This window comes from Sinocyclocheilus rhinocerous, unplaced genomic scaffold (assembly GCF_001515625.1).
Source record: "Sinocyclocheilus rhinocerous isolate Xijiao unplaced genomic scaffold, SAMN03320098_v1.1 scaffold191, whole genome shotgun sequence".
Lineage (NCBI taxonomy): Eukaryota > Metazoa > Chordata > Actinopteri > Cypriniformes > Cyprinidae > Sinocyclocheilus > Sinocyclocheilus rhinocerous.
Window position 1 is genome coordinate 701268 of NW_015625580.1, and position 27938 is coordinate 729205.

A 27938-nucleotide genomic window follows, 5' to 3' on the forward strand; every position below is an offset into this window, starting at 1 on the left:
ACATATACATATACATACATACATATATATATACATACATACATATATATATATATATATATGTGTGTGTGTGTGAGTTTATATGTATATGTAACTTTATACCTGCATACAGTGGATGGCCAGACCAGGACCAGTGTATAACTTCTTGTGACATATGTGACACTTAAAGTGTTTGGCCTTCTGATGCTGAATGAGAATCTTTTCATCATCAAAATCCCTGTTACAGTACCTGTGTTTGCAGTTAAAGTCATATAAACAAGAAAAAAAGCATAACAATAAAGCACCAAGATAAGCAGAAGGGACAGACTGTCAGCATAAGGAAGCTTAAATCTTTTTCTACTTCTTTCACTATTATACCCTAGTAAAATGGTTCTCAAAATTTGTCCCTACCTTTGTCTACAAAAATATTCAAAGACCCCATGACTTTTCCAGGTTTTAATGACTTGCTGAACAATGATGAAGAATAAGAGTTCTCATGGTTTTTATTCATTACAATTTCACAAAATTGAAATTTTATTACTTTACGTGAATTTATTTTAACCCTTTAACTTTCACCCCTAAACGGAGCTAATGAAAAAAATATTTAACTTAAAATTCTTATTAGTAGACATCTAATAAATAGCCCCAAGAACTTTTTTTTTTACATTTATGTTTTATATAAAACTCTACCGTACGGTTGAGCTGTCAGTCCATGGTAAATCTTGATTTGAATTCAGAGAACTATTTCTATTAGTTATTTTCCAATAATAAACATTCCTTTAACTTTATTAGTATCTTGGATACATTGAATAACCTTCAGGGTCAAAGATAAAAAAATATATATATATTTAAGTGTCTCTATAACATATATAGACATATGGCAATATATATGTTATATGATGTCCTTTACAGACATATCAACCCTACGGTCGTACGTGATTTTGGATAATTATGGTAAATAAACATTTTTGCATTTCTCATATATTTTGCTTTATTTCTGTTCTTTACCCTCTACCCTATTCACAACAACGTTATGGTTTCATCCCTACTTCCTTGATTGCCTGTTTGCCCCTATTATCTGATAACTGACCAGCACCGTTCTCCCTTCTATGTGACTGACTGAAGTTTGTAAACTGCTGCTGTCACTTGAAAACTGGACATTCCCACACCCCGCATGGCAACAGCAGACACAGAGGTGTGGCAGTACAGCTGTGGAAAGATTGCTCTCTCATCTCTTCCTTTTGATAGATTTATTCCCTATCAAATTAAGCTCAACCGTACGGTAGCGATATCAGTTAAAGGGTTAAAATTATTATTTTGTATCAAAAATACAAAAATATATATATACATTTTTTTTGTTTTTTTTTTTACATTTGGAATCCTGGTTCTTCAAAGAAAAAAAGCGGTTGTTGAGAGGGTGAGTTATCGAATTACTGCAGGAGGACATTTCTTTATTTTTACTTTTTAGTTACTGGATATTTCCTTGTTAAATGTTATCAACATCATGGTCTATTTTTGTTAGCGGAAGCGTGAAACTAATCTACGTATATATACAGAGACAAAAAATTATTTTAACTTAAATCTGATGCATTAAGTGGGCGTATTAACTGGTAAGTCTTCTCTTCGCGAACATTAAAACAGAACACAAATTCGAAAGCGCCTATGCTGCACAGGGACGCAGGCCTTGATATCAGAGAAACAATGCATTAGCTATTCGTAAACACGAAGTGGTCAAATCCCTACTAACAAACAATTCGAAAAATATTAAACGGTACGATAGCTTTTAAAGAAGGATACCAACACCAGGGCTTCATCTGCTTCTTCTTTTTTCTCCCCATGATTTATTTACCAGCCTATTCTGCGAACACCCCACTGATGACTACCAAAACATTAGCAAAACTAAAATGGAGAAAAGAGGACATGACGACAGCTTTTTCCATGCACAACAACACAGCACACAAGGAATATCGCCTCCAACTGGACAGGAGGTGCACAACTTTGGAAACTGGTTGGCGTTCGAATGACAGCAAAAGTAAAAATAATAATAATAATAATAATAATAAATTAAATAAATAAACAATTTTATATTTGACTTCATTCATAATTCTGCATGACTGCACATTAATCCTTACTTAACTTTCCTTAGTCATCACTTAGACACCCTTCCAGGCACGTGCAATTTTGTCAAGGCAATTCTTTTTTTGTAATTAAACGCCATTTTGTGAAGGCCTGCCCAATCTAACTATTAGTAAAATGAATGAATAATAATTTAGTCGTAAATAAAATTATCCACATGATGATGACTTTCACCTGACGATCTCATCAGGGACTCTCCCTCACATTCAAGCTTTGTCCAAATACCCACACTTGCGGTCTTTGCACTTGACCACTTGACTACTTATATGACGTATTTCCTGTATTTGGCCCAAGTGTTCAAGTGAGCATGAAGACCGCAAGTGTGGTTATTTGGACAAGGGGTCAGACACCTTTAATGTAGCGCACTACCTGGATGCCTTCATAACGTCCGCGGCTGCCGGTAAGTGGAGTTCTCAGCGGAGCGGTGTGCCTGTATACTTGTATTATTATTATTATTATTATTATTATTATACAAGAACTGCGTGAAGAGAGCATGCACAGCTGTTGTTTATATTGCTGTTTGTAGCCTGTGGAAGTAAGGTTAGCTGCAGCAAGGGGCTATAATATTTTTGTTCAATATTTTCCTAATGACAATTTTATGATCGGTTTATAAAGGCTACAGAACAGGATTATAATATAATTCTATTTTAAATAAGACAGAAATAGTTTTTCTACAACAACAACAACAGTAGCCTAGTGTTTACAACAGCAAAACCACCCTACCCTGTAAACTCAATAATAGTAATAATTTAATTATTATTCATTTAATTCCGTTTCTATTTTCAGAGTGATTAAGAGGTGCAAAGAAATTTTTATTTAACTTTTAAACTTAAAATGGTCTTTTCTGTTCTGTGTTTCTTTTTCAAAACTGTGTCACGGCATTTGCTGCTATCAATACAGAAGCATCCGTTTCGATACATGTCTCAGCAAGGAGCACAGCCCTATTAAAAAACGTGCTCCATGTGCCCCTTTTATACTTTGAGCACCTGCCCCTCCAAAGGTATCTGCACGGCCCTGCACCCTTCTATAAGGAAGAATATAAAACTTAAATAAATAGTTCTGAGTTGACCTCGCCATTGTTTTATGGCATTATTTAGTCAGTGTTATCTGTTTTAATTGCCTTTTGATTTTGATGACATCATCTGAAAACAAATATTGATTCAGATAAAGAAAGGTTAGTAAAATATGAGTAACACATTTTATTTTGTTGTATAGGCCTACATTTTAACTTTATAAAGCTCAACGTGTTTAAAGTTTTAATAAAATCAAGGCTGATTTGAGAGGGAAAAAAAGTAAGATAAATGACAGCAAGTTTTGTTTTTTTCTTGGTAACCCAAGATTCACAGAATCATGATTTTTTTTATAATTAATAACCTTAAATTTATTTATTCTGTATTATACATAAAGAAAGCAGGGAATCATTGCCAGACTGGCTCAGTAAAAACAGCATGCACATCTTATAAAGTGAATACAGCATGTCAAGGCACACTACTCTCAATGCAATGCATTCAAGCAAAATAATAATAATAATAATTTAAAAAATAAAATAAAACAACTATGTAAATTCCAAAATACAATCATTTTCTAAGATAAGCTATAAATACATTTCTCAAATAACTACATTCAAACAGTATTTATACCTAAAACCATATTTCATACTCAAAATTAAAGACATGCATTTTTATATTCAGATTTAGCTAAATCTGCATTAGATGCAACTAACCCATTCGATTAATTAAAAAAAACATATGAACAATGTATTTCTGATAAACAGAGTCAGGTAACAGCAGTTATGATTTATGTTAAACACATTTCTTGTCCGCTTTAAATATAACAGTGCTTTGCATATTTCTGATATTGATTAGAGCTTTCGAAACACATAAAACATGCAAATTGCTAAACTACTTAAATCACTGACATCATGCACTACCTGTGGGTCAAAAGCCCTTTGTGTATAGATTCAGAAATTACTTTCAGACACATTTTTTAGCATTCACCACAGCACATTCCTTAAAGGGTTAGTTCACCCAAAAATGAAAATTCTGTCATTAATTACTCACCCTCATGTCGTTCCAAACCCGTAAGACCTCCGTTCATCTTCGGAACACAAATTAAGATATTTTTGATGCATTCTGAGAGCTCTCTGACCCTCCCATAGACAGCAAGGGTCCTTACATGATCTTTTGCGCACAAAAAGTATTCTCGAAGCTTAGCTGTCAGAATGCATCAAAAATATCTTAATTTGTGTTCCGAAGATGAACGGAGGTCTTACGGGTTTGAAACGACATGAGGGTGAGTAAATAATGACAGAATTTTCATTTTTGGGTGAACTATCCCTTTAATAAACACAAAGTATGCAAATTTAATATAATAAACACCCCTTTTCATCTAATACCCTTGTTGATGCCCCATTTGCAAGTTGTTCAAGGCAGTTATTTATACCATTTACGTAATTTTAACACTAAATCCTGTATTTCACTACACTTTAACAATGAAGACTGAAATATCAGAAAAGGCTAAAATTGTAAAAAGGTAGCAAAGCAGCAGAGATGTCATAAAAGAACATCACAAGTCAGTTTAAGATATAAATTCTACAATCATTTTAAGAGTGCAAATCCTTTGATCATTAAAGTGTAGCAAATAACATGCTTACCTCTCACTGACCATTACAAAAATATATGAGTTTTACAACAGTGTAAATCCCTGCTGAAACATGTTTTACAATGTATAAATCATTGGTAAATGTTATGAAACATCAGTCAGAAGAGGCTATTTAAAATATCCCATACCCATATGTACATTGAAACACCTTCTTCAACATTTTGGTCAATTTTAAGAGGGAAACTTTGGTTGTCATTTAAAAAAAAATAACTTAGTCCTCCTGCAAATACTGAAAAAGGCCCAATGTCACCATCACTCCCTGCCTTTAGGTATCTTTCATTACACAATTACCCCACATTTATCACCACGGCAATAACATCACATTCCTTGTAAAATGAAGTACTATTCAGTGGTGTTCCCCTATCCAGATAAGAAGTTGTTTATGTGAAACAGCAGGTAAATAGTGTACAATAAACCTGAGATCTCCAAGCCGCCAGTCACAGAGAAACATATTCTGAACACAACCATTTTTCATAATGGTTGCCTCAGCCCAAAACTATCTTTCCATCCTATTAAAGTATAAATTGCCATGGGAATGTGATTGCGTACAATGTAGAGGTTTTTAGGTCATTCATTGACTATGTCTTCCTTATTCTGTTCTCTAGGGGTCCTCTGTGCTTCCCTAAGGCTCTTTTTATGAGGTTCAGAAGTTTCATCGTCCTCTTTTTAATGCAGGTTCTCTCTTTCTTTTTGCACTCTGATTCTGTCTTAGTTTAAGATCCCACTCCCAGTGCTTTCTTCATATGCTCATAAACCACATAAGAGATGCTAACAGCAGGAATGACTTTGAGGAAATTGGGGGCAATGCCACGGTAAAGTCCAGGAACGCCTTCATGGGACACAATGTGCTTGAACTGGCCAACCATTGACAGCTGAGGAGCACCATCTAAAGCTGAGGCTTTCAAGAAGAAAGGGAGGAGGAGGTGTGAGGTTATCATTTCATTTGCATTTCCAATGTTTTCATTGTTGTGAACATTGTGTTTCATAAAGAATCACAAAATAAGCAGAATGACATGTAATAAGAATTACGTGAATCGGTTTTGTCTCATTCACCCTGAGCCTGCATGCGTGTGCGGATTAAAGCCAGCGGGTAACTAGCCAGCTGCCCACATGTGCTGGACACAGTGCCACATCCAAGAAGCACCAGAACGCCAGGATCAGCCGAGCCCATGCAGTACCGCTGTAGCCAAGCATTCTTTAGAGTCTGTTGAAATAACAGACAGAAAAGAGCAATATAGATATATATTTTAAATATTTTTCAAAATATACAACAAATTTCCAAAAATATATTGTTAATATTTACAGTATATTTGCATACATTTAGTTTTGACACATTTTAGTTAATTATATTTCCTCATTTTTGGCCATTTTTAAGAAAAAAATTTCAACCTAAAATGATTTATATTGTCCAAAACATATATTTAAAAAAGAAAAAAGCATTTTGCATTTACTCAAAATGTATTTTAAAATTGGAAATGTATCTTTTGTAATATATTTTGGCATTTGAAGATCTACAAAAATATATATTTAATTTGACAGCAGTCATGCTATGTACAATATACACTATCTTTCAAAAGTTTGGGGTCAGAAAGATTTTTTAATGTTTTCAAAAGAAGTCTTTTATGCACACCAAGACTGCATTAATTTGATTTTTTTTTTAAAACTATATTGTGAACTATTACAATTCACTATTACTATTATTTTTTATTTTTGTATATTTTAAAATACTTTAGTATATTTAGTATATTTATGTAGTATACTTTAATTTATTTAACTGCATTGACTTCAGTGTCACATGATCCTTCAAAAAATCATTCTAATTTGCTGACTTGTGCTGCTTAATATTTTTGTGGAAAACATGGTACTTTTTTCAGGATTCATTAATGAGTAGAGAGTTCAAAAACATCATTTATTTAAACTATAAATCTTTTGTAACATTATAAATGTTTTTACTTTCACTTTTAATCAATTCAGTGCATCCTTGGCCAAAAATTTTTTTTTTTTTTTTTTGCCATATGGGAAAGAATGAAATGGAGTTAACAGATTTCTTAAGACTATCATCTGAAAAGATCTGTGAGTTGTAGGAGGACACCATAGAACACAACAACGTAAATACATAACATATAATTTAACCAACCACTGCAACTGAGAATGATGAATTCTTAAAGCTTGACAGTGGCAGCAGGGATTTGCAAACACTTAAATGTGTTAAAATACACACACACAGCCATACCTCATAGACAGCCAGATCAATGCCAGCATACGGGATGATTCCAAGTGTGTTGGGCACATAGCCTTTGTAGAACGCGCGCACTCCTTCTTTTGTTAAACAACTTCCTCTGTTACATGATTGTCTGGCATTTGTACTTTACATTAGCAGCTATGAACATGACTTGAGATAACAGATACTTTTACAGCCAGACATTATATGAGCAAGATCACTAAAGGAATGTTCCAGGTCCAATACAAGATTTAATTTGATAATCCAAATTATCCAGATATCAATATTACTACATTATGCATATAATATTTAAGTATTGTAGTTATACTTTTTTTTTTTTTAAGTGTTTATTTTATTATTTATTTAATGAAATCTAATTTAATTTTTTTTAAAAACTCGCTATTGTAAGTTGTACTTGACCCATTTTTTACTCATAAAAAAGCAAAACAGAAGTTTAAATTATTTTCTGCAGTAATCAACTTTAGAAGAAACAATGCACTTGGACATATCTGTTATACTGTTATTTATCTACACTACCATTCTATAAGTTTGGAGTCTGTTAGATTTTTATTTATTTAGTTATTTTTAAAATGTTTTAATGAAGTCTATTGTGCTCACCAAGGCTGCATTTATTTGATCAAAAATAATATTACAATTTAAAATAACTGTTTTCTACGGTGCCTGTAAGGTGACATGTTGAGGGAATGACATATTTTTCTCGTGGCCACGCGTTTAATGCGTAAACAAACCTGCGTGACCATAGCAACCCGGGATTATCAAAAATAGATAAAACATTTTTATTAACATTAAACATTTAATTTAATATTTGTATATTATTATTATTACATTAACTTATTAAGGCTATATTTTTATATTTATTGCTATATATGCTTATTTACCCTTTCAATTTAGTAGGCTAATATTTACAAAAGTATTCAGAACGTTAAGTAAAGACATCGAAATAAAGGGAAAAAATGAATATAAACGAATATAAAAATATTACCAATAATAATAGGCTAATAATAATAATAATAATAATATACAAATATCACGGGGAAAAGACGATCAGTTAATGGACTTACAAGACTATAGGATGGATAAAAATGTTTTCTTGTAGGCCTATTTTATATTATACACTTAATGTAACATTTATTCATGATAAACTTCATTTGAATGCTGACTATTGCATGTAATACAGCCCGGTAACCAAGGCCTATATGGTTAATATAATAGTATGTATGTAATAATTTCTATAATAATAAATAACATAATAATTTCTTAATTCAAAATAAAATATTAATGAATCTATCTCTGATAATCCCGGGTTGCTATGGTCACGCAGGATTGTTTACGCATTAAACGCGTGGCCACGAGAAAGAAATGTCGTTCCCACAACATAAGAAGTCGTGGCCGCGAGAAATGGATGTCGTTCCCTCAACATAGCATCTCGAGGCCACTTACGCATTAAACGCGTGGCCACGAGAAAAATATGTCGTTCCCACAACATAAGAAGTCGTGGCCGCGAGAAATGGATGTCGTTCCCTCAACATAGCATCTCGAGGCCACGACATATCACGTTCCCACGAGTTATTATGTCGTGGCCGCAACAAAACTAAGTGAACCGAACATGTCACCTTACGGGCACCGTAGTTTTCTGTTTTAAAATTTAATTTATTAATGTGATGGCATAGCTGAATTTTCAGCAGTCTTTTTCAGTGTCACATGATCCTTCAGAAACATTTCTTATTGTCAGTGTTGAAAACAGTTGTGTTACTTAATATTTTTGTCGACACCATGATTTTTTTTTCAGGATTCTTTGATGAATATAAACTTTAAACGAACAACATTTAAAATAGAAACCTCTGTAACATTATAAATACTTAGTTTACTGTACTAATGTATATCTATAATTGTAATTACATTTTAATTTAGAGACAGCTTATTCTGAAGTTTTCCATGTCCATTTTCTAACACTGGGGCAGATCTTTCTGTTTATATATCCATCTACTTTATACAATATCTGTAGAAGTGCTTATGATAAAAAAGACGATAAGTACACAGGTAAAGCCACTGAAATCTTCAGGTCTTAACTTTATAGAGCTATTTAGTCATGACGTCAATTTGTAGGCTAACCCGAAAGGCTAATTTGCCAAGGATTCCCTCAGGAAATTCTAATTATTATTATTTTATTATCCTTTATTTTACCAGGAATTATCCCATTGAGATATAAATCTCTTCTACCAGGGAGTCCTGGCCAAAATGGCAGCACAGAAAGTTTCACATACAGATTAGACACACATAAAACAAAACAAACAATAATAAATAAATAAATATCATCCAACATCATATTAAAAATTACATAAAACATTCACAAGTTTCTTCCAGGTAGAACTCCAAAAGATTTCTAAAAATATTTAGAGATGGAATTGTTTCTAACATCATAACACTCTGCATTTCATTCCATAGCCTAGGACCATAGGAGGAAAAGGCAGTTTTGCCAAATTCAGAGCGTACTCTAGGAACAGTCAAATGTAATTTGTAAGAGTTTCTAGTGCTATAATTACATTCATTCCATAGCCTAGGACCAGGAGGAAAAGGCAGTTTTGCCAAATTCAGAGCGTACTCTAGGAACAGTCAAATGTAATTTGTAAGAGTTTCTAGTGCTATAATTACAAGTATAATATGCTAAAATGATACTAATGGGCTTTTAGAAAGCCAGTTTTCATAAGGTCTGTGGTTACATTACTTGTAGAGCTGAAAAGTGAAAGTCTCTTCATGTCTCTCACTTCCTCCTGCTCTCTCACCTCCATGGGGTAGATGATGGTCTGAGCTGTAGCTCCTGCCAGGGAACCAGCAATGAAACGTTCCTGAACTCTTAGAGAGGCACCCTCCTTACTGCCTCTGATCAGCCATTTGATCTACACAAGATATTTATTATTGTTAACTTACATTAGACAGTCTGCCACTCAAAAACAAAGTGGCTACTCTAGCTACTGGATTCTGGTGTGTTTACCTGCTCATAAGCCATGAATTTGATAGCTGATTCTGGGGCAATTTTGAGGACATTGATGCCATTGCCTCTCCAAAGGGACCTCAATCCTCCTTCCTGCACCATTCCCCGCAAACTACCCAACAAACCCACACCACTGGAGCCGTGGACCTGTTAAAAATCCACTCAGATCACACTCCTTTCGTTATGAGTACTTTTCACAACAGAACTTCCAACGTAAGATCGATTTATTTCAGTTTATTTGATACAACAACTGATAGAGACAATAAAGCTTTAATCAAACACTTTTAAGCGTTGACTGAACCTGAAGGAAAACTTTAAGACGGTCGAGAGGAGCAGTTCCCGTTCGCGATACAGCTCCTGCCATTGCCCCAGCCACTAGCTGTCTCCACACCACACCTGAACGCCGCTCTTTCTCTGAGAACTCATCCGGCACAGTCAGCTGCTCTCCAATGTCCAACATCTGAAACACATACATCATAGGTTTAAAGAACAGCTAATTTTACATTCTAAAATATCTGTGAATGTCAGGCCTACAATCTAATGTCTGAAAAGAGCTGGAAGTGAACCAGAGAATGTTTCCAGTAGTGGGCGATGTCCTCCATATTGTGCAACGGGTTAAACAAGAAGTGGTCCCTCCACTCGCTCCAGTCAATGGTCATAGTACCATCTCTGTCTATGCTGACACACAAAAGGAATATAAAATAGTTAAAACAAGCTTTTTCTATGGCCATTGCAACTATGTGTGACTCAACATGTGGGGGCTTCACAGCAACATCTCAAACTCCTTTGAAAGCACAGCCAGAGTGGGAGTTAAATGTGTACATGACATTGATTAAAGGGGTCATATGATGCTGCTAAAAAGAACATTATTTTGTGTATTTGGTGTAATGAAATGTGTTTATGCGGTTTAAAGTTAAAAAAACACATTATTTTCCACATACTGTACATTATTGTTTCTCCTCTATGCCCCGCCTTCTGAAACGCGTCGATTTTTACAAAACTAATCGGTCTGAAAAGCGAGGTGTGCTCTGATTAGCCAGCTATCCAGTGCGTTGTGATTAGCCGAATACCTCAAGCGTGAGAGTCTTTGCAACTTTACAGATCTTCTTTATGCACCAAGAGCTTGTAACACTCCAAAGAGAAAGGAAAAAATGAAATTGCATCATATGACCCCTTTAAGCACTAAAAAAAATGAAAACACAGTGTTTTGTGAAAAGTTGAAGTGCTCTAACCTCTGCAGGATTCTGGAGGCCTGCTCTGTAGATACATTCACTCCAAGGCTGTGCAAGGAGAGCTGAATTTCTGCAACATCTATGTGACCTGAGGTCATAAAACATTTCAATGCTTATTCTGTACATGGGCAGCAAAAGATACACTATCGTTCAAAAAGTTTTTTTTTAATGTTTTTGACAGAAGTCTCTTACGCTCACCATGGCTGCGCCTGCATTTACTGAATGAATACTTTGTAAAATATTATTACAATTTAAAACAACGGTTTTCTATTTTCATATATATTTAAAATGTAATTTATTCCTGTGGTGGCAAAGCTGAATTTTCAGCAGTCATTAATCCAGTCTTCAGTGTCACATGATCTTTCAGAAATCATTCTAATATGCTGATTTGCTGCTGAAGAAACATTTCTTATTATCATCAATGTTGAAAGCAGTTGTGCTGCTTAATACTTTTGTGGAAACCATGCCACATTTTTTTTAGTTCAAAAGAACAGCATTTATTTTCAAATAGAAGTCTTTTGTAACATTATAAAATTATAAATTTCTCTACTGTCCCATTTGATTACTTCAATGCATCCTTGCTAAATAAAAATATGAATTTCTCTAACAAAAGAACATTTCCTGACCCCAAACTTATGAACAGTAGTATGACATATACTACAAGACAGAGAAACACAAAGGTTCTTCTGATTTATCTCACAAACACTTTAAAAACAATCATGCAAAGTGGAAATGTGTATTATGAGGTTACAGTTACAGTGATGTTGTGTGATAAGATTATAATGTATGAAAAGATCCTCCAGACCATCATTGTTGCGGTCCAGGCTGTGGAACATGAGTCTGAGCTCTTTCTCGTGTGTGCGCAGATACTGTGTGAACTCCTTAAAGTCCAGCTGGCCATCATGATTGGTGTCACTCACACGTACAATCTAAGGGGTGGAGGAAGTGAAAAGTACAAGTTTAAGGGCACGAATGTGAGGGTTGGAGGAGTTATATGTGAACTTTATTTAACTGTACCCATGCCTATGTAGAGTGAAGAACAAAGAGAAACTAACAGAAAACAAAAAGGAGAGAGAGGAGGCATTGCTCTAAGCTTATAGATGCATGGTTTCTGTTTGTGTGCAAAGCCCTGTCAGCAGTCTGGCGAATCCAGTCACAAACACATTGTGAACTAGAGCTAATCTCTCCTCTTGCATCACAGCACATGACTAACAGTCACACAACCCAACAGCACAGACATACCACTGGCACATAGTGTCGCTCTCCCCAAAGAAACTTGGAGTCTCCAAGTTACGTTCATAATGGCACTTTCGTGGTTTCATCTTAGCATCCATAGCTACCTGCTGAAGTAATCATCACAACACAACACAACATATGCACTGTCTTGTAAGTCACTTTGGCAGAAAGGGTCTGTTTACAACATGACTGAAAATGTAAATGTTGCTGAACTGTTTGTGTGTGTGTGTGTGTGTGTGTACTGCAAGTACTGCAAGTTAAAGAAAAATGTCAGGTAAATTGCATTAAAAAGGAGGTCTCAATCATCATATGAGACCTTACTGCAGTTTTGTAAAAGATGGTTTCAGTGGAACCAATACAACTATACAGACTATACAAAAGTAAATAAACTGCAGATCAAACATACTTGCAGTCCCTCAGTAGCACTTACAGTCCTCCACTCAAGCAGCTTAAACCAGTGGTGCAGATTTATTTCTGCAGTTTATGATTGCACCACCTGTGACATTACTTTCTAAAATAGTAGGGGAGACTGGGGAGTGTTGTAACACATTTTGTTCCAACATCTGTATCTCAGAGTTATTTTGCGCTATGTGTCCCAAACTTTGATATAATGATCCCATATCCATATTTGTATGCTACATAGTATTTTGGAATAAATGTTCAACCTAAACAGTGTAAATTAATGTTAAATACAAAAGATGCTGCGTTAGACCTACCACACAACCAGTAGTGGGGCTGTGGTACTAATAGAAAACATGGATGTTTGTACATCAGTTTATTTTAGTATTCAAGCTTACTATGTGAATCAAATTTACTACTACAAATAATTGTTGTTATATATCCTAAATAGTGTTATATATCCTATGTTAAACTCTAAAAACATAACAGACAGTATGCATGTTTTATTTTGTGCAATCTTCTATGCAGTCCAGTAGGTATACATGTGATGCAATTTCAACTCCTTGCATCCAGCAGCTATAATACTTGAACATGTAGAGGAAAAGTATTTCATTTCACATTAACAACAGGACCTGCTGATGACAGATGTTATTTTAACATTAACATGCTCACAAAGTAAATTATAAAAGCAGATGTGAAATACATATGCAAAGTGGAGGATGGAGTTCATATGATTAGCTAATTGGTTAAATTGTTTGTCCAACACAATATTCGAAGTGAGGGCCCTTAGGATAATGACAAAGATTATGACAAAGCTGCTTCTTTTCAAACTTTTTTTTTGTTAATATATTGAATTAATGTGATTAATAAATCTAATATATTAAATTATTAACCATGATATATTTTGTGATTTCAGAAGTTATGTCCAGAACTGATTCGTTCTTCAGTAAAAACCACTGGGTTAGACCGATGACGTCACATCTCACCCTGCTTTAGGCTACAACCCTTTCCAGTCTTCCCTACCCAAGCAACGAAAATAGTCTGGAGTGGAGGTTTGTCAATATTGCAGTGTGGAAAAAGAAGTGTAACTCTTAAATAAATTACACGGGATCATTTGTCCTTGGTCGCAGACACGGCAGTATTCTACTGGGTAAATTTCACTCTTGCTAAAAGTACGCATGGCAAAAAAAACACCCGGTTTATAAAATTCATGACGTTCTTACGACCTTGGGGTTTCATATGTTTGCAATTCACCACACCTTACAGCTCAACTCACAGAAATGAACATGTTTAGGCAGGGTGAACAACTACGACCCACCTCGTCCACCTCACTGCGAACAACCCCCCAGGCGCTTAATCCGGTGCGCAGTTCATTCGCATCGATCCTCCCATCTTTATTTAGATCCAGCTGATCGAACAGTTCGGCCCATCGTTTCTCCCGCTCTGGATCGGACACACCGTTATCTTGACAGCGAGCCCATGTCCAACACGAAGGGAACCGACTTCTCGCTTCGCCCATATGAAACAGTTCTCGGTGAATATGATGCAAACTGCAAATGTGTTCTCGAGAATCAGGGCATCCAGAGTCTATATATTAGGTATAGAGGAACTACATCTTACCTCCCAAATACAGGTACTTCTTCAGCAAAGACCACTTTGAGGATTTGTAAATTGAGGTAAATTTTAAAAACCGCTTCCTCTGATATATAGCCTCGTTCACCTGTCAGAGTCCAGCCACAATGTATGATTGAAAAAGCGATTCAGCGGGCGCTCAGTGTCAGCCGGCGTTGCGTTGCTCCACTGTAGCCCGTGCCGATTACGGCAGAGTTAATCCGGGAAGTATTAAACCTCTGCCCCTCTGGCTAGAATAATAATCCCCGTGTCAGTTCCATCGGTTCTCTCAAACCCAGGTCCATCATCAACTCTCTCCTATAAAAGTGTCCTGTTCTGGGCTCAGATCACATGAAGAGCAAGCGCGCCGCCTGCACCGGTTACCGCATCGCAGCGCGACGGAGATCTCAGCAGCTGAACGCTCAGATTGGCTACTGCTCGCACGAGGTTTACGATTCGCGTCTTTTGCTCATTTTATCGTGGTGTGCAGAATGAGTGCCGTCGCCGCTGCACAAATCGTAAGGGAAGGGCTGGGTCTATTAAAGCGCCCTGAGCAGCGATATCGTGTCATGGATTTAGCAAATTATTCACTAGTTTTGGCGTCGGTCTGTTTTTCTGGGTTCGTCTTGTGGCGCCCTTCGCACATTTCGCGCGCGGTCAACTTAGATGTTTCTGATGTTTAAACTGTAATAAAGTCATAAATAATTACAATAGGCTACCGACTGTACCACTTTTCCCAAGGGAAAGTGCTTCAGCAGTGTGTTGCTATAGTAACCTCCTCAGGTGAAAGCGAGAGAGCGGAGCGCCTAGTGAACGCGCGCCGATTATTGACTTGCATTCTTTATTACTTTTGTCATTTCGCGCGCGGTCAACTTAGATGTTTATGATATGTTTCTGATGTTTAAACTGTAATAAAGTCATAAATAATTACAATAGGCTACCGACTGTACCACTTTTCCCAAGGGAAAGTGCTTCAGCAGTGTGTTGCTATAGTAACCTCCTCAGGTGAAAGCGAGGGAGCGGAGCGCCTAGTGAACGCGCGCCGATTATTGACTTGCAGTCTTTATTACTTTTGTGATTTTCTAAAACTTTGTATTGTAAACACTCTTAAAACGCGAAAATATTATGTCTGTATGCAAATATATGGCAAAAAAGAAGTAATTGTTCCCACTTCCAGACATTTCTTTTGGGGGTGTTCAAGCCTTAGTTGTGTCCCAAATGACATACTATCGTTTTTTGAGTGGCATCACTCAAAAAATTACTCTTTTTCATACACAGAACAATTACAACTTCTAATTGATTGTTTTTTATCAGGGTATATCAGTGCGCTTCGGGTGCAGATGACGTAGGCTACACCTTCTGTAGTGTGATGTTGTGAGATGAATGGAAACTACTGAGTCAACACTTGCAGGATAGTGTAAGATTAGAGGGAACCCAGTGAAGGATTTTGTTATGACGATAAAGATCTCATGGGTTGCTTTTATTTTAAGGTCAACCTCAAACAAAGAAAGCGATTGATTATAAAAGGAATTTAATTACATGTATTGATGTTATGGAATTTGTGTTAATAATAATTTTTTTTTACCATTAATAATGGTAAATAAAAAAGTAAAATGCATTTACATATAAACATTTATGCATGATATAGGTTTGATACTGTATTCAATTATTTATCACGTCCAACATAATAGAGAAAAGGGTCTTAAATTTCTGTCATAATTAACAGTGCGGTGTGAATGGCAATAAGTAGCTCTGCTTGTATTGCAGCATTGTATTACAGTATAGTTCAGGCCACTAGACTACAATAGACAAATCCAAAAAGCAGCCTACTCATGGTAAAAAAAAAAACATCACAGAACTAAACTTCAAATCTATGGCAGATGCGATGAACCTGTCATCATCAGCAGCAATGCTTTGATTTGAAACAAAAGAAGGGGGGTGTTTTATGCTGTGTATTTCTGAGCCATACTAAGCTCTCGCTTACAAATGCTTATTTGATTGGTGGAGAAAGGAGGAAGGAGAAAGTACAAAGGTAGGCAATCCCAGATGGTCATTCTTGGCACAGCCCAAACAGAGGCTTTCTGGCTATGAAAAATAATTTCTCTCAATCACACTCCCACATAAAACCTTCTGAAGGACTTAATTCTCCTCTCCAGTATTTTCTGATTTGTCATGGTTACACCATCGTATTGTGCCATTGTCGACCAGACAAAGCTCTACACACTTCACATTATTAGACTGAGGGACATGAAGTGTCCCATAGTGCTTTGCAGGCTAGCATGCAGAGATTATTTTAGGTGCGTCCCAATCGTGTACTTATGCACTATTCTATGACGTTTTGTAGAATAAATAGTGCGAGTAGTGCGTTCACACTGAAAATTCCAAAAAGAAAAAGCGCACTTTAAATACCCGGATGATGCACTTAAATAACCGAAAAAATACAAGCCTGGTCCAAATACCCACACTTGCGGTCTTTGCACTTGACCACTTGACTACTTATATGACGTATTTCCTGTATTTGGCCCAAGTGTTCAAGTGAGCATGAAGACCACAAGTGTGTGTCGGAACTTTTCATTACCCTGTTCCTTTTAGCATGTATCCAGGGCAACCTCCACTGGCACTGAATATCACCACCTGTGAGCAGAGACACACACAGACTGAACAAACACAGAGCATATCACTATTCATAAATGTGCGTTAATCATTCATAGTCGATTTATTAATCTTATCATGATAAGAAATTTGCTTCCAGTTAAATCCCTTTTTAGCAAACAAAAGTAGTTCAGTAGTTAATGTTTACTAATATGGTCCAGGGCTATGGTACAGATTTCCTGGTACAAGTAATCCATTTACATAATTTATATTTCTTAAATATTGTTATTATGTAACAGCTCAGTGATCCTGAGAGTAATGTTTAAATTATTGCTAAAAAAAATAGCTTTATGGCAGACACAAATTACTGCTGTTTACTGTGGTCAAAATTATGTCACTGACACACATCCATGGCCACATTCAAAACAGGATGAAATGAAAATAATGAATGCTTTGCATGCCTCACATCCACCTCTCAGGGCATATAGATCAGTTTGCTGCTTCATAATGCCTCTAAATTAGACAAATTGTTTAAAACCAAACTAAAAGTGGTTATCAACAATCAGTACATATTTGCAAATCAACAAAGACCTGCACTCGTGCATTTCGTTTCTTCTAGGATAGCAATAGTTATTACACGAAAGGCCACAGGGGGGATCCAAAATTCAATTTCCTTGATTGCAGTAAAAGCTCAGAAGCTATAGGCAATATATTGTTATTTTGACATCACTGGGAAATAATAATAATAATAATAAAACCTTTGGAAAAAGAAAAAAGCTTAAGCAATTTTCCATCAACAAACATCAAGTGTAATGTCAAAAACAAGCTGGTCAAAAACAAAATATAAAAGATATTTTACAAAAGATTAAGCAGCACAATTTTCAGCATTGATGATAATAAGAACTCTTTTATGAGCACCAAATCAGCATATTAGAATGATTTCTGAAGGATCATGTGAAAATTTAGCTAAAAATTTAGCTTTGCCATCACTGGAATAAATTATATTTGAATATATATTAGACAAGTTATTTAAAAAAAAATCTCTCAATATTTCTGTCCACTGTATTTTTTTTTTATCAGATAAATGCAGCCCTGGCAAGAATAAGGTCAGTAACATTTTTATAATCAAAAGCAATTATATAAAAATGTTAATGACCTCAACCTTTGAACGGTAAAATATAATATAGTATATAAAGGATCTCTGCCAGTATTTTTGGTTGAAGATGCCTGCTAACTTGTGGTTGATCATATTCAACACAGCTCCTCCAAGGACACAAACAGTAATAACAAAACCTGCTGACCTCAACCTTTGAACGGTAAAATATAATATAGTATATAAAGGATCTCTGTTAATTGCCAGTATTTTTGGTTGAAGATGCCTGCTAACTTGTGGTTGATCATATTCAACACAGCTCCTCCAAGGACACAAACAGTAATAACAAAACCTGATTTTCATCTGCTTTCAGTTAGGCTGTGGAAACTGTAGAAGTTAAAATCAATGGTGTGTATTTGAAGACATAAAACACAGGGAACACGCTACATAAACAATTATTTTAGAGCATAAAGCGTGGCTAATGGACCAGAGAGCAATGGAAAAGATAATGAATTGAGAATGGAAAAAAATCCCCTCTTGATTATCAACAGCGTGTTGCGCAGTGGCCTCAGCATGGGGTTCGACAGCAGACTGGATGGAGAAGTTCTGCCTTTCATCCAAAGTGTTCTCTGAGGGGAAAGAGAAGATGAAACATGCCTAAGGGAGCCTGCGAGGCTGGGCTAATCTGGAGCATCAGTGAGGAAATTGAGGCCTGCTGATTACCATGCTGCTGCCTCTCTCTCATTATCTCCCTCCTCATTTAACAGCCCTCGGCCCTCAAAGCTCCTCAGTGTGAGACTGTTTCAACTGCAGGCTGTCAACACTCTCTGTTCTCACAGCCCTCACTTTTTATTATGCCAAGTGCACCTTTAGAAGCTCAAATAGAGATCCAGTGCTTCTGGATTACAAGTTTTGCTGTCCAGCAGCGATTGAGGAAGCCACTTGATCTTATGTTTTTCATCGGGTAAAAGTGCGAATCTGAGACATTATGTATTCCGATGTCAGTGAAGTGTCTAAAAATGACTTTTTAGACTCTGACCAGGAGGTGGCAGTAATGAACTGATATTTCCTCACTTGGATGCGTCCGCTGTGGATTTCTTTTATGAAAGGGAGGGCCAAGCACCAGACAAACCATTAAGTTGACTCATGACCTTCATTATTGACTTTATTATTTTGCATGCTGCTCCTGCGATCCATCAGCAATGCTTGGCATCTGGCTTTGCTGCGTCTCCTGAAGTTGCGATGGCTGTATGGTACAAGACCACACAGGATTTACAGCTCTGACCCACATCTACCACAGTCCAGTGCCTCAGGCAGGCACAGATGCTCCAAGATGCCCATCCAGAACGCACGCCAAAAGCTCGGGGAGAGATAGAGAGGAAAAGAGAGAAACCGAGAGGATGAAAGGGGTGGGAGTATGTGTGCTGGCCGTGACAAACAGGTGGTACCTTGGCTGTCAGGTAGTAGTGCCGTGTCTCCAGTCTGTTTAGTTTGGACAGCAGCCAGTTTAAATTCTCTTTTAGTGAGGCATCCAACTACGAGGTACATAAAAACAGGAAGAACAAAATGCCTGTCATAGTCTGCATATCATGAAAACCAGCAAGAGCACGTTGGTCGAAATCTGAGCAAACTCTTCTACATCATTCCCTTATTAACGTTAATAGGATACAGTAATTCCATTTCTTTAACCAGCTAAAACTTCACACTTCACAAATCACAGCCTGCACTGACCCAGCCCAGTAAGGGATCAATAGCTAATTCACTTCAAGTCTTTGGAAATGTTTAATCTATAGCCAACTATAAATCAAACCTGACCGAGAGACATCACATTTATAAAGTGGCTGCGTGCTTTTCATCATGAATGGCATTGTGTTAATGTAATAGATCATATTGAGCTATGATGTGAATGAGTGGTATCATCAGCTCTGAATGTTTGTGACATTTCTTAGGTTTAGAAACGGAGTCTTCGTGACAGCATAACCAACACAAACAGACTGTGGTTGGCGGGGTGTTGTCAGGGTTGACTAAGCTCACAATCAGATTGGCTTGTGCCTGGTGGATGTGTTGTTTAATGCTGATATGGCTCATTCATTGTCAGTAAGATGAATATCCTCTTCACTGACTTATTCTTTTTTCTTTCCAGAAATGGGTAAGAAAGAAAAAACATACAGAAACCCAGATTTATAACAGTACCACAGTAACAATTATATTTCCTTTCCAAACAGGGATCTATGTTTCTGTGCCAAGTAAGCAATTTCCAAGTCTTTCTCAGGGTGAATCTTCAATGTTGTTCTCATTGGGTATAATCAATTACAACTGATTGATGGCTTGAGAGTTTCAACTGAGTTTTTAGCAGCTTTTATCCTACATCACAAAACTTGGCAAATATTTAATATATTCAATATATCCATCCTATGATGATGCTGTAGCTATATCACGGTGCGTAATGTCAGGAAAAAAAATCATATTTACAGTCGTATTTACAGAGACGAATGGGAAACTAGATTTTGTTGAGTTGTAAAACGAGCTAAGTTGCATCTACAAAATACGATAGTGTTGTGCAATTATGAATTCAGTTTACAGCACCTTAATCAACTGAATAAAAACATAAAAAAGCAAAAACACACCCGATGCACATTCCTTATTTTTCATTTTGTAGTAGTAGACTTAAAAATTTTTGTTGTATTTTTTGTAGAAAAAGTACGTTGCACAACATGTCAACTTTCCAGGTGGATGTGAATGCACCATCAAGTTGCGGTCACATTAGCGAAATTTCAGTGAAATTTCACAGACAAAAAGGATAATTGTATATTGACAATAGTGTAGTGATGTATAAAGCACAGGCCACACATAAGTAACTTTCAAACCAAGCAGCTTTGTGTTGGTCAGCCTGTTGCAGAAATCTGCATTGGGAAATGTTTTGCCCTTACACAAAATTCCCGATCGCGTGGTTTCTATTGAAATGACTGGATGTCACCTGCGAAAATTCGCTGGACAACAGTAAATGTGTCCGCACATTCAGACTCATATAGCTCATATAATAACCAGCGCTACTTTCATGTTTTTTATCACACCACAGACTCTCACTTTCTGTTTCATACAAATACAACTACTGGCATCCTGCTTCTTAGTTATCGACTGTAGTGAAAATGACCTCAGAGAATTTTAATATACTGTAATATTGTTGCAGTGTTCCTCTTGTTGTTTGGCTGATTGTTTTGTACATTGTCACAAACCACTTCTTTATAGTCTTGATCACATTGTTGGGGGTTATTTTGCAATAGTGACCAACCTAGTGTACATGATGCTTTACAAAATGGATTCATATATCATTTCAGAGATGTTTCTCAGAGTTGGACTCAAGCCCAAAATACAGCATTATCAAAGCAATAGCACAATGAAGACTAATAAGAGAGCTTACTATGAATCAGTCAAACCGCAGCCCCATAAGATTTAGATGTGGGTGGCTGAGATAGCGGGTTTTCATCTGTTTAGTGTATGAAGTCTTGCCCTCTTCTTTTTATTGAATCCTGCCTGAGGACATATAATTAGAATGCAATGCTTAGAAATGTTTATTATAACGAGCTGGAATGGCATGGTTCAATATGCACTTTATGAGAAATTCAGACCTTTTTTTTTTTTTAGCTTTTTATTGGAGATTTCTAATATTATCATAAAATCAGTATTTTGTTCAAGCCCCAAGTCTTTTATTTTTCTATTTTTCACCCCTTGGAGCATCTTCATCTGAAAATCTAACAAATTATTATCATGATCACACTGCACCTTATGAAGATCGAAACCCTAAATACTCAGGCTTTTTCCAACAAGAGAGAAAGCGGCAAACATGTAATTTTCTCTCAAGGAGATAAATACTTGGTTTTCAGCATTCAGGGCCCCTCTTCCCCACTACACATGCCACAGAGGCTTTAATTTCCCCTGTAATGATAGGAAAAGGTGACGCACAAACAGTGAAGCTCCTGACAGAAGCGTTTGTGAGTTTGAGACTAATTGTCTATAGGTAAACACCTGCAGGAGCTCTTCAACACTGGTTAATCATACTAAGTGCCACTGAAACTGAGATAAAGAAAGACTGAGGTAATGTGACCTATAACAAAAACAAGCCAAATCATAGACTGAGCCTCTGATAATGTTGTTGTGGAAGTATACAGTTTATATAAATGTAAATCATTTATAATAAATACTGAAATATTTATTTCAAATATGATTCTTTATTATTTTGACTAATGTTAATGACAATAAGGTTGAAAGTAAAAAAAATAAATAAAAAAAGTCCCATGTCATGTCTATTTTCTTCTTCTTTTTTTGTCCCTTGGAATTTTTGTGGCATGATATATTTCCAACATTTTGTTCGATTGATACTAAGGTACACCCAGCACAAACGGAACGAATTGAGTTCCCCGAAAGCATTCTTTTCATTGCTGTAAAATTACATATAGTGTCTACCCTGACTAAATTATTTATAATTACTATTCATTTACATGTGTTGTACTGGAAGATATACAATGCTTAAATTAATTGTTATTTAATTATCATAACTGTATAGGCTCTCAACACACTCGTCTCAAAATTCATAACTATTTTACGTTGTGGCAAATTGATGCTGAATTCATATCTCATCAAAATTCGTAACTATTTTACGTTGTGGCAAATTGATGCTGAATTCATATCTCATCCGTATGTTTTGTGCAGTCTGTTTAAGCCCCACTGACGTTTAGGTTTAGGGATGGACCTTCATGCATACTTTTTACTATGTTTTCATACAAATTAAATTGTGTGAATTCACCAACATTTCGGCCAAAAAGTGAAATTGTTGCATTTTCTCATTTGACTGGGTTGGGTTTTGTGTAGATAGTTTAGAAAGTAAAATTTTTTGAAAGTTTTATATAAAAATGTATATGACAATACACCAGTCAAAAAGATCGTTGTTAGTTATATACAGACCGCATCTTTTATATTTTTTTCATTGCTACTGCACCACTTCACTAAATAAAGTGCCACTGTATTTGCACAATTATTGGATCTGCTTCACAATTTAGAGGCTTTTAATGATTAAGATCATGATTTTCATTAAAGCCATTTATGTATTTGTATGAAGGTCCCTATCTTATCTCTGAGATTAAATAGCTGCTATATTTCTTCCTGTTCTGCCCATACACATGTATTTTAAGCAGGGAGCAGTTCTTATCTTTTGACTGCAAGACAAATTGGTGTTCTCTCAGAAGTGAAGAGAGAGCAGCCCTTCTGAAAGAATTAGTTTCTAATGCACATCTTCCAGCCATGACAAAATGTTTCCTTTGTGCAGCACTCACATGCAGCGTTTTATTTTGCGATGACCACTGCGAGCTGCCAGTGGGATGAATTATGACTGCGTGCCTCTGACGGATGCCCGCACCGTGTTGTGATGCAGGTCTCTGGTGCGTGTGCAGACTGGGGATGACCGAGTGACTGTTCATCATCAGCGCAGACAGAAGTAACAGCCCTGCAGGCCTGCCCAGATCGCGGTCTCAATTTCTCTCTCTCTCTTCGCCACGACTCTGTTGCCATGATAATGAATACAAATCTATCATCCAACTGTGTACAATTGTGCCTCAGTGTGTTGCGCAAAATTGCAGAAGCTTTGTGTCAGAGCAGCACAGTCCAATCGCCTTTTCAAAAACTGTTTTTGTGTTCGCACAGTTTAAAGAGTGACCCGCTTTTTGTCCTCTCTCTCTCGCTCTCACTTGCGCTTTCATGTGGTGCTCAGTCACTATGAAACCATCTTATGAATGTTTATTGTTTTCTGGCTTTACTCTCACCACGTGCTAAGTTGAAATGATGGCTCCAATTTTAGACAGTATCTTGTTGTTGACATATGTTTCTAAATGGGGCTGCCTAGAGGATTTGCGTCTAGAATTCACAGGAGGCTCAAATTCCTTGAGCCCTGTACCTCCATTGCCCCTCTCAGCAGTTGAAACCCAGTCACAGCCCATAGAGTCTATAGACTGTGGGCTATCATTGTGTTGGGACTGTAGAACTCAGATTAGATCTTTGTTCAGCAAAGTTCATAGACTTTGTGACGTTTCCTCTAAGTTTAAACATTTTATCACAATAAGCTCTGATGGTATTTATGTTCTCCCTATATTGTTTGTATGTGTTCAGCTGCTACTAACAAGTGGCACACCAAAAAAGTGCCTACTGACAGGAGTGCTTTTCGACGCTATCTGAGATATGGATGCATGTGATGACAAGACAAAGTGTTTCTGACCTCCCTTCACCTCTCTTCCAAGTGTCTAATGCTCACAGGATATGGCGGCATTGACCCGGGAAATCGAGCGGTGTGTGTTTGAAAGCAGAGGTAACACAGGACGTGGAGACTGCCAGAAAGAACTGAAATTATATAATAACAAGTGGAGTGTACACAACATGAAGATAAAGGAAGATAATGAGTACTGTGTTTGGAAGAGAAAATATGTTTATTTTAAATTTATGGGTGTGTTTCATTCTGTTCCCTCTATCATGAAGGAGAATACAGTTAACATGAATTTGGGCACTAGCAAGGGCCCAGGTCTACTAAACATTGATAATGAGGTTTTACATTATAGCGTAGCTGGTATTTATTGAAAACATTTTTGTATAGCACACATGCATGCTTGTTGTAAAAATTACAGAGCCATTATGAAACCATTCTTTTAATTAAGCAGAAAAGATAATGTACAGTACATATATTATGGCATGGACAAATAATAAATTGCATAATATACATAAAAAACTAAGTAAAATAAGCAAATATAAATATTTCTTAACACTTTTTAAAACCATTTTAATACCTTTCTATCACACAGATGTTGATTGGATTTTGAGATTTGGGCATAGCACCCAAAAATGAATGTGAGCTAGCAGTCAAAATGGGTAAAATAGATGTAATTTCATGCTGACTCTAAAAATGGCTGAGCACCTTGCTAGTGTACTGACTACTAAAGTAGGGAGCAGATTGATACACTCAGAAGTGCTTACAAAAGATAATTAAGATTACAGGGAATACAAAAAATAAAGTTGCCTGAATAAGAATTCAAAATGGAGCATATAGAAATAAAAAGACTAAGGAAATGAAATATACATACTGCATTCTTGTTTGACAGAGTTGTCTCTAAGCCAGACAAACACTATTTGCAACAAACAAACGAATGAATTTCAGAGGGAACAACAATACATAGATCCGTATAGTAAACTAAGTAGTGTAAGTTTCATATATCTCTGACTGGCAGAGAACAGTCTTTTGAGTGCAGTGGAGAGTTCTGCACTGCTGATTACAGTGGAGTCTTCAATCAGATCAGACAGCTGACTGCTCCAATCAGTCTCACTTACCCTGCCTTTGGACCAATCCGGCCAACCCAATTACTGGAGTCACACTCTAATTGGCTGCCGACCCCACTGGCCGGCACAAATGCACTGGGTCAAAGACTCACAGCTATATATCGTTATGTTCTGATGTTACACAGCATGCTGCATAAACGTATTATTGTTTGGGTATAGGACCATTGTGGTGGTAGTTGTTTGAAGATTGTGATTCTTGCTCATAGCTGTAGTTCTCTAATGGCTTGCTGCTGGGAGGTAAAGTGAAGCTCTTGTTCACAGAGTGGGAACAGCTCTGTCACAGAACCCCAAAACATATGGGTTCATTCATTAAAGACTGTGCTCTCTTTGCGCACAAGGAACCTAATAATAGCACACGGTTCCTCAAGAGCTCCTTTAGTCTCAATTCAAAGCCTCAAAGTCTTTTGAGGAGTTCAGTACACTTGTATATCCTCTGTAGAGTCATGACAGTTTCCTTGGTGATCCACCTCTTAGATTCGCCCAGACCATTTTTAGCTACATGCACACTGTGCCTGAGGAAGAACACTGTGCTGTGAGTAATGTTGACTCTGTCTTTGTCTGCGCGGGTCACATTGGTCAGTGAGCCGGTTTGCTGGCTCTAGGGTTTTCCTTTCACTCTGTGGTTTCCAGACCACTGGCACCATGAAATATTGCCCCTGGAAGTGCATCTTGCAAAATAAATGGCATCTGAAGGATTAAACAAAAACAGCCATGTTGTTTCCAGCCTATATTTAGCATATTTTAAATATTCTTAGGCCATACGGGACTGTGCACTCACTCTCTGAGGGGAAGTTTTGTTTGAGCACTGGGGCCTGTGGAGATCTGGTCATATGCACAGGGAAGCGGGCACAGTATAGCATGAGTTCTGTGGGGTCTATTATCTGATCATGGGGGGAAGGGAGCAGGAGCTGAGAGTAAGCGGGAACAGGGGGCTGCCGATTGGAGAGAAAGAGAAAAATGGAAGGGGGAAGGAGGAATCGAGGGAGCGGGCAGAAGAGTGGAGGTGGTGAGTGCATGTCTGGGCAAGGGGGTGTTGATCGATTCCAGGCTCGGCACTCTGTGGTTTCCAGACCACTGGCACCATGAATATACAAGTCGTTTTTGAAAAGAAGACATGGTATGTAGTATTCAAAGATTTTTTTTTAACGGGATAGTTCAGCCAAAAATAACAATTCTGTCATGTTTTTCACCCTCATGTTATTCCAAACCTGGATGACTTTCTTTGAGAGAAGATATTTTGAATAATATGGAATAATATCTTCTTTGTGTTCCATATAAGTTTGGAACAACATGAGGGTGAGTGGATGATTAGTAAATTAACTCACGCAACCTGCAGTAAAAGACAACAACCGATTCCCAATTATCATTTCACATCCTGTTTATTGACCTTCTATGATGTGCATGTGTTGAGTGACACGTCTAATAATGAACAAGATTAACAGTCCTTATTTTCACAACCCATAGTTTTCATTTTAGTGCAGGAGGGGCCATAGTTCTCATTCATTGTCCGGCGAGTCGAAGAGATAAAACCCACCGACAGCAATGAATGTGAATCAGGACCCAGAGCTGTGACAGTAGATGCAGAATACAGTCTCTCGCTTGACTGATCAGCTGGGACAGCTTCAGAGACACTACAGCAGCCATCTTGGCCAGCTCAGCAACAAAATGGACTCGCACATGTAGTCGCTGGCATTCTGAAGGTCCGTGTGGTCAGAGTACATTCGAGAGGCAGGGTACACTCAACACTCGATGGTTTCTCTCACTTGCAAACTCACCGACAGCGTTGAATGTTCACTGTGACTCGCCAGAGACTGACACACACTTCAGATACTGCTGGAATAGTGTGGTTTTGGACATGCACACCAAAATCTGACATAAACAAATTTATGTATATAAACATGATATTGTTAACATTCCCACCCCAACTAGTTTTCATTATGTTAACCACATTATTATCAATAAATCAATGATCCATGCCATAGAGCAAAAATCTATATTGCAGACACATACAGTATATAAAAGAACAAATTATGTATAAAATATATTTTACACAACTGTATTGATACAAATGTATTCAATAAGTTTTAGTTAAATACATTTCCTCCTATATTTTGGCCATTTTTAAATATTTTTACGCTAAATGCTAAATGTACATTTTTAAAAATATATTGTATACAATATTTTCATTATGTTAACCATATTAATGCACATCAACAAATCAACCATCCATCCCATACAGCAAAATTTGCAGATACATAAAAATATATATTTGCAGATACACAATCGTATGTCTAGCGTCTCAGTACACAAATGTAAATATATGTATGCATATGCATACATAGATACATATATATATATATATATATATATATACATACACATACAGTATAT

The 27938-nt window shown here is 36.7% G+C and overlaps 2 protein-coding genes across 2 annotated transcripts in view; both read right to left on the reverse strand.

Moving 5' to 3' along the window:
• LOC107753267 (BUB3-interacting and GLEBS motif-containing protein ZNF207-like) overlaps positions 1-2206 on the reverse strand; it is a 4956-nt gene extending 2750 nt beyond the window's left edge. Inside the window, exons 1-3 of the mRNA XM_016569401.1 lie at positions 2112-2206; positions 1777-1878; positions 103-229 (exon numbers count right to left, since the gene is read on the reverse strand). Of these exons, the coding sequence (XP_016424887.1) occupies positions 103-229; positions 1777-1817 (168 nt within the window). The 5' untranslated portion in view covers positions 1818-1878; positions 2112-2206. The remainder of the gene's footprint in view (positions 1-102; positions 230-1776; positions 1879-2111) is intronic.
• A 2237-nt stretch (positions 2207-4443) lies between these two features.
• On the reverse strand, positions 4444-15135 carry LOC107753149 (calcium-binding mitochondrial carrier protein SCaMC-3-like). The gene is made up of 11 exons (XM_016569274.1): positions 14196-15135; positions 12048-12171; positions 11243-11330; positions 10577-10688; positions 10312-10470; positions 10011-10157; positions 9801-9915; positions 8685-8733; positions 7010-7130; positions 5830-5980; positions 4444-5674 (listed from the first exon to the last, which is right to left on the reverse strand). The coding sequence occupies exons 1-11, from the start codon at positions 14394-14396 to the stop codon at positions 5490-5492; spliced, it is 1452 nt and encodes a 483-aa protein (XP_016424760.1). The 5' UTR covers positions 14397-15135; the 3' UTR covers positions 4444-5489.
• Between the last annotated feature and the right edge of the window lie 12803 nt (positions 15136-27938).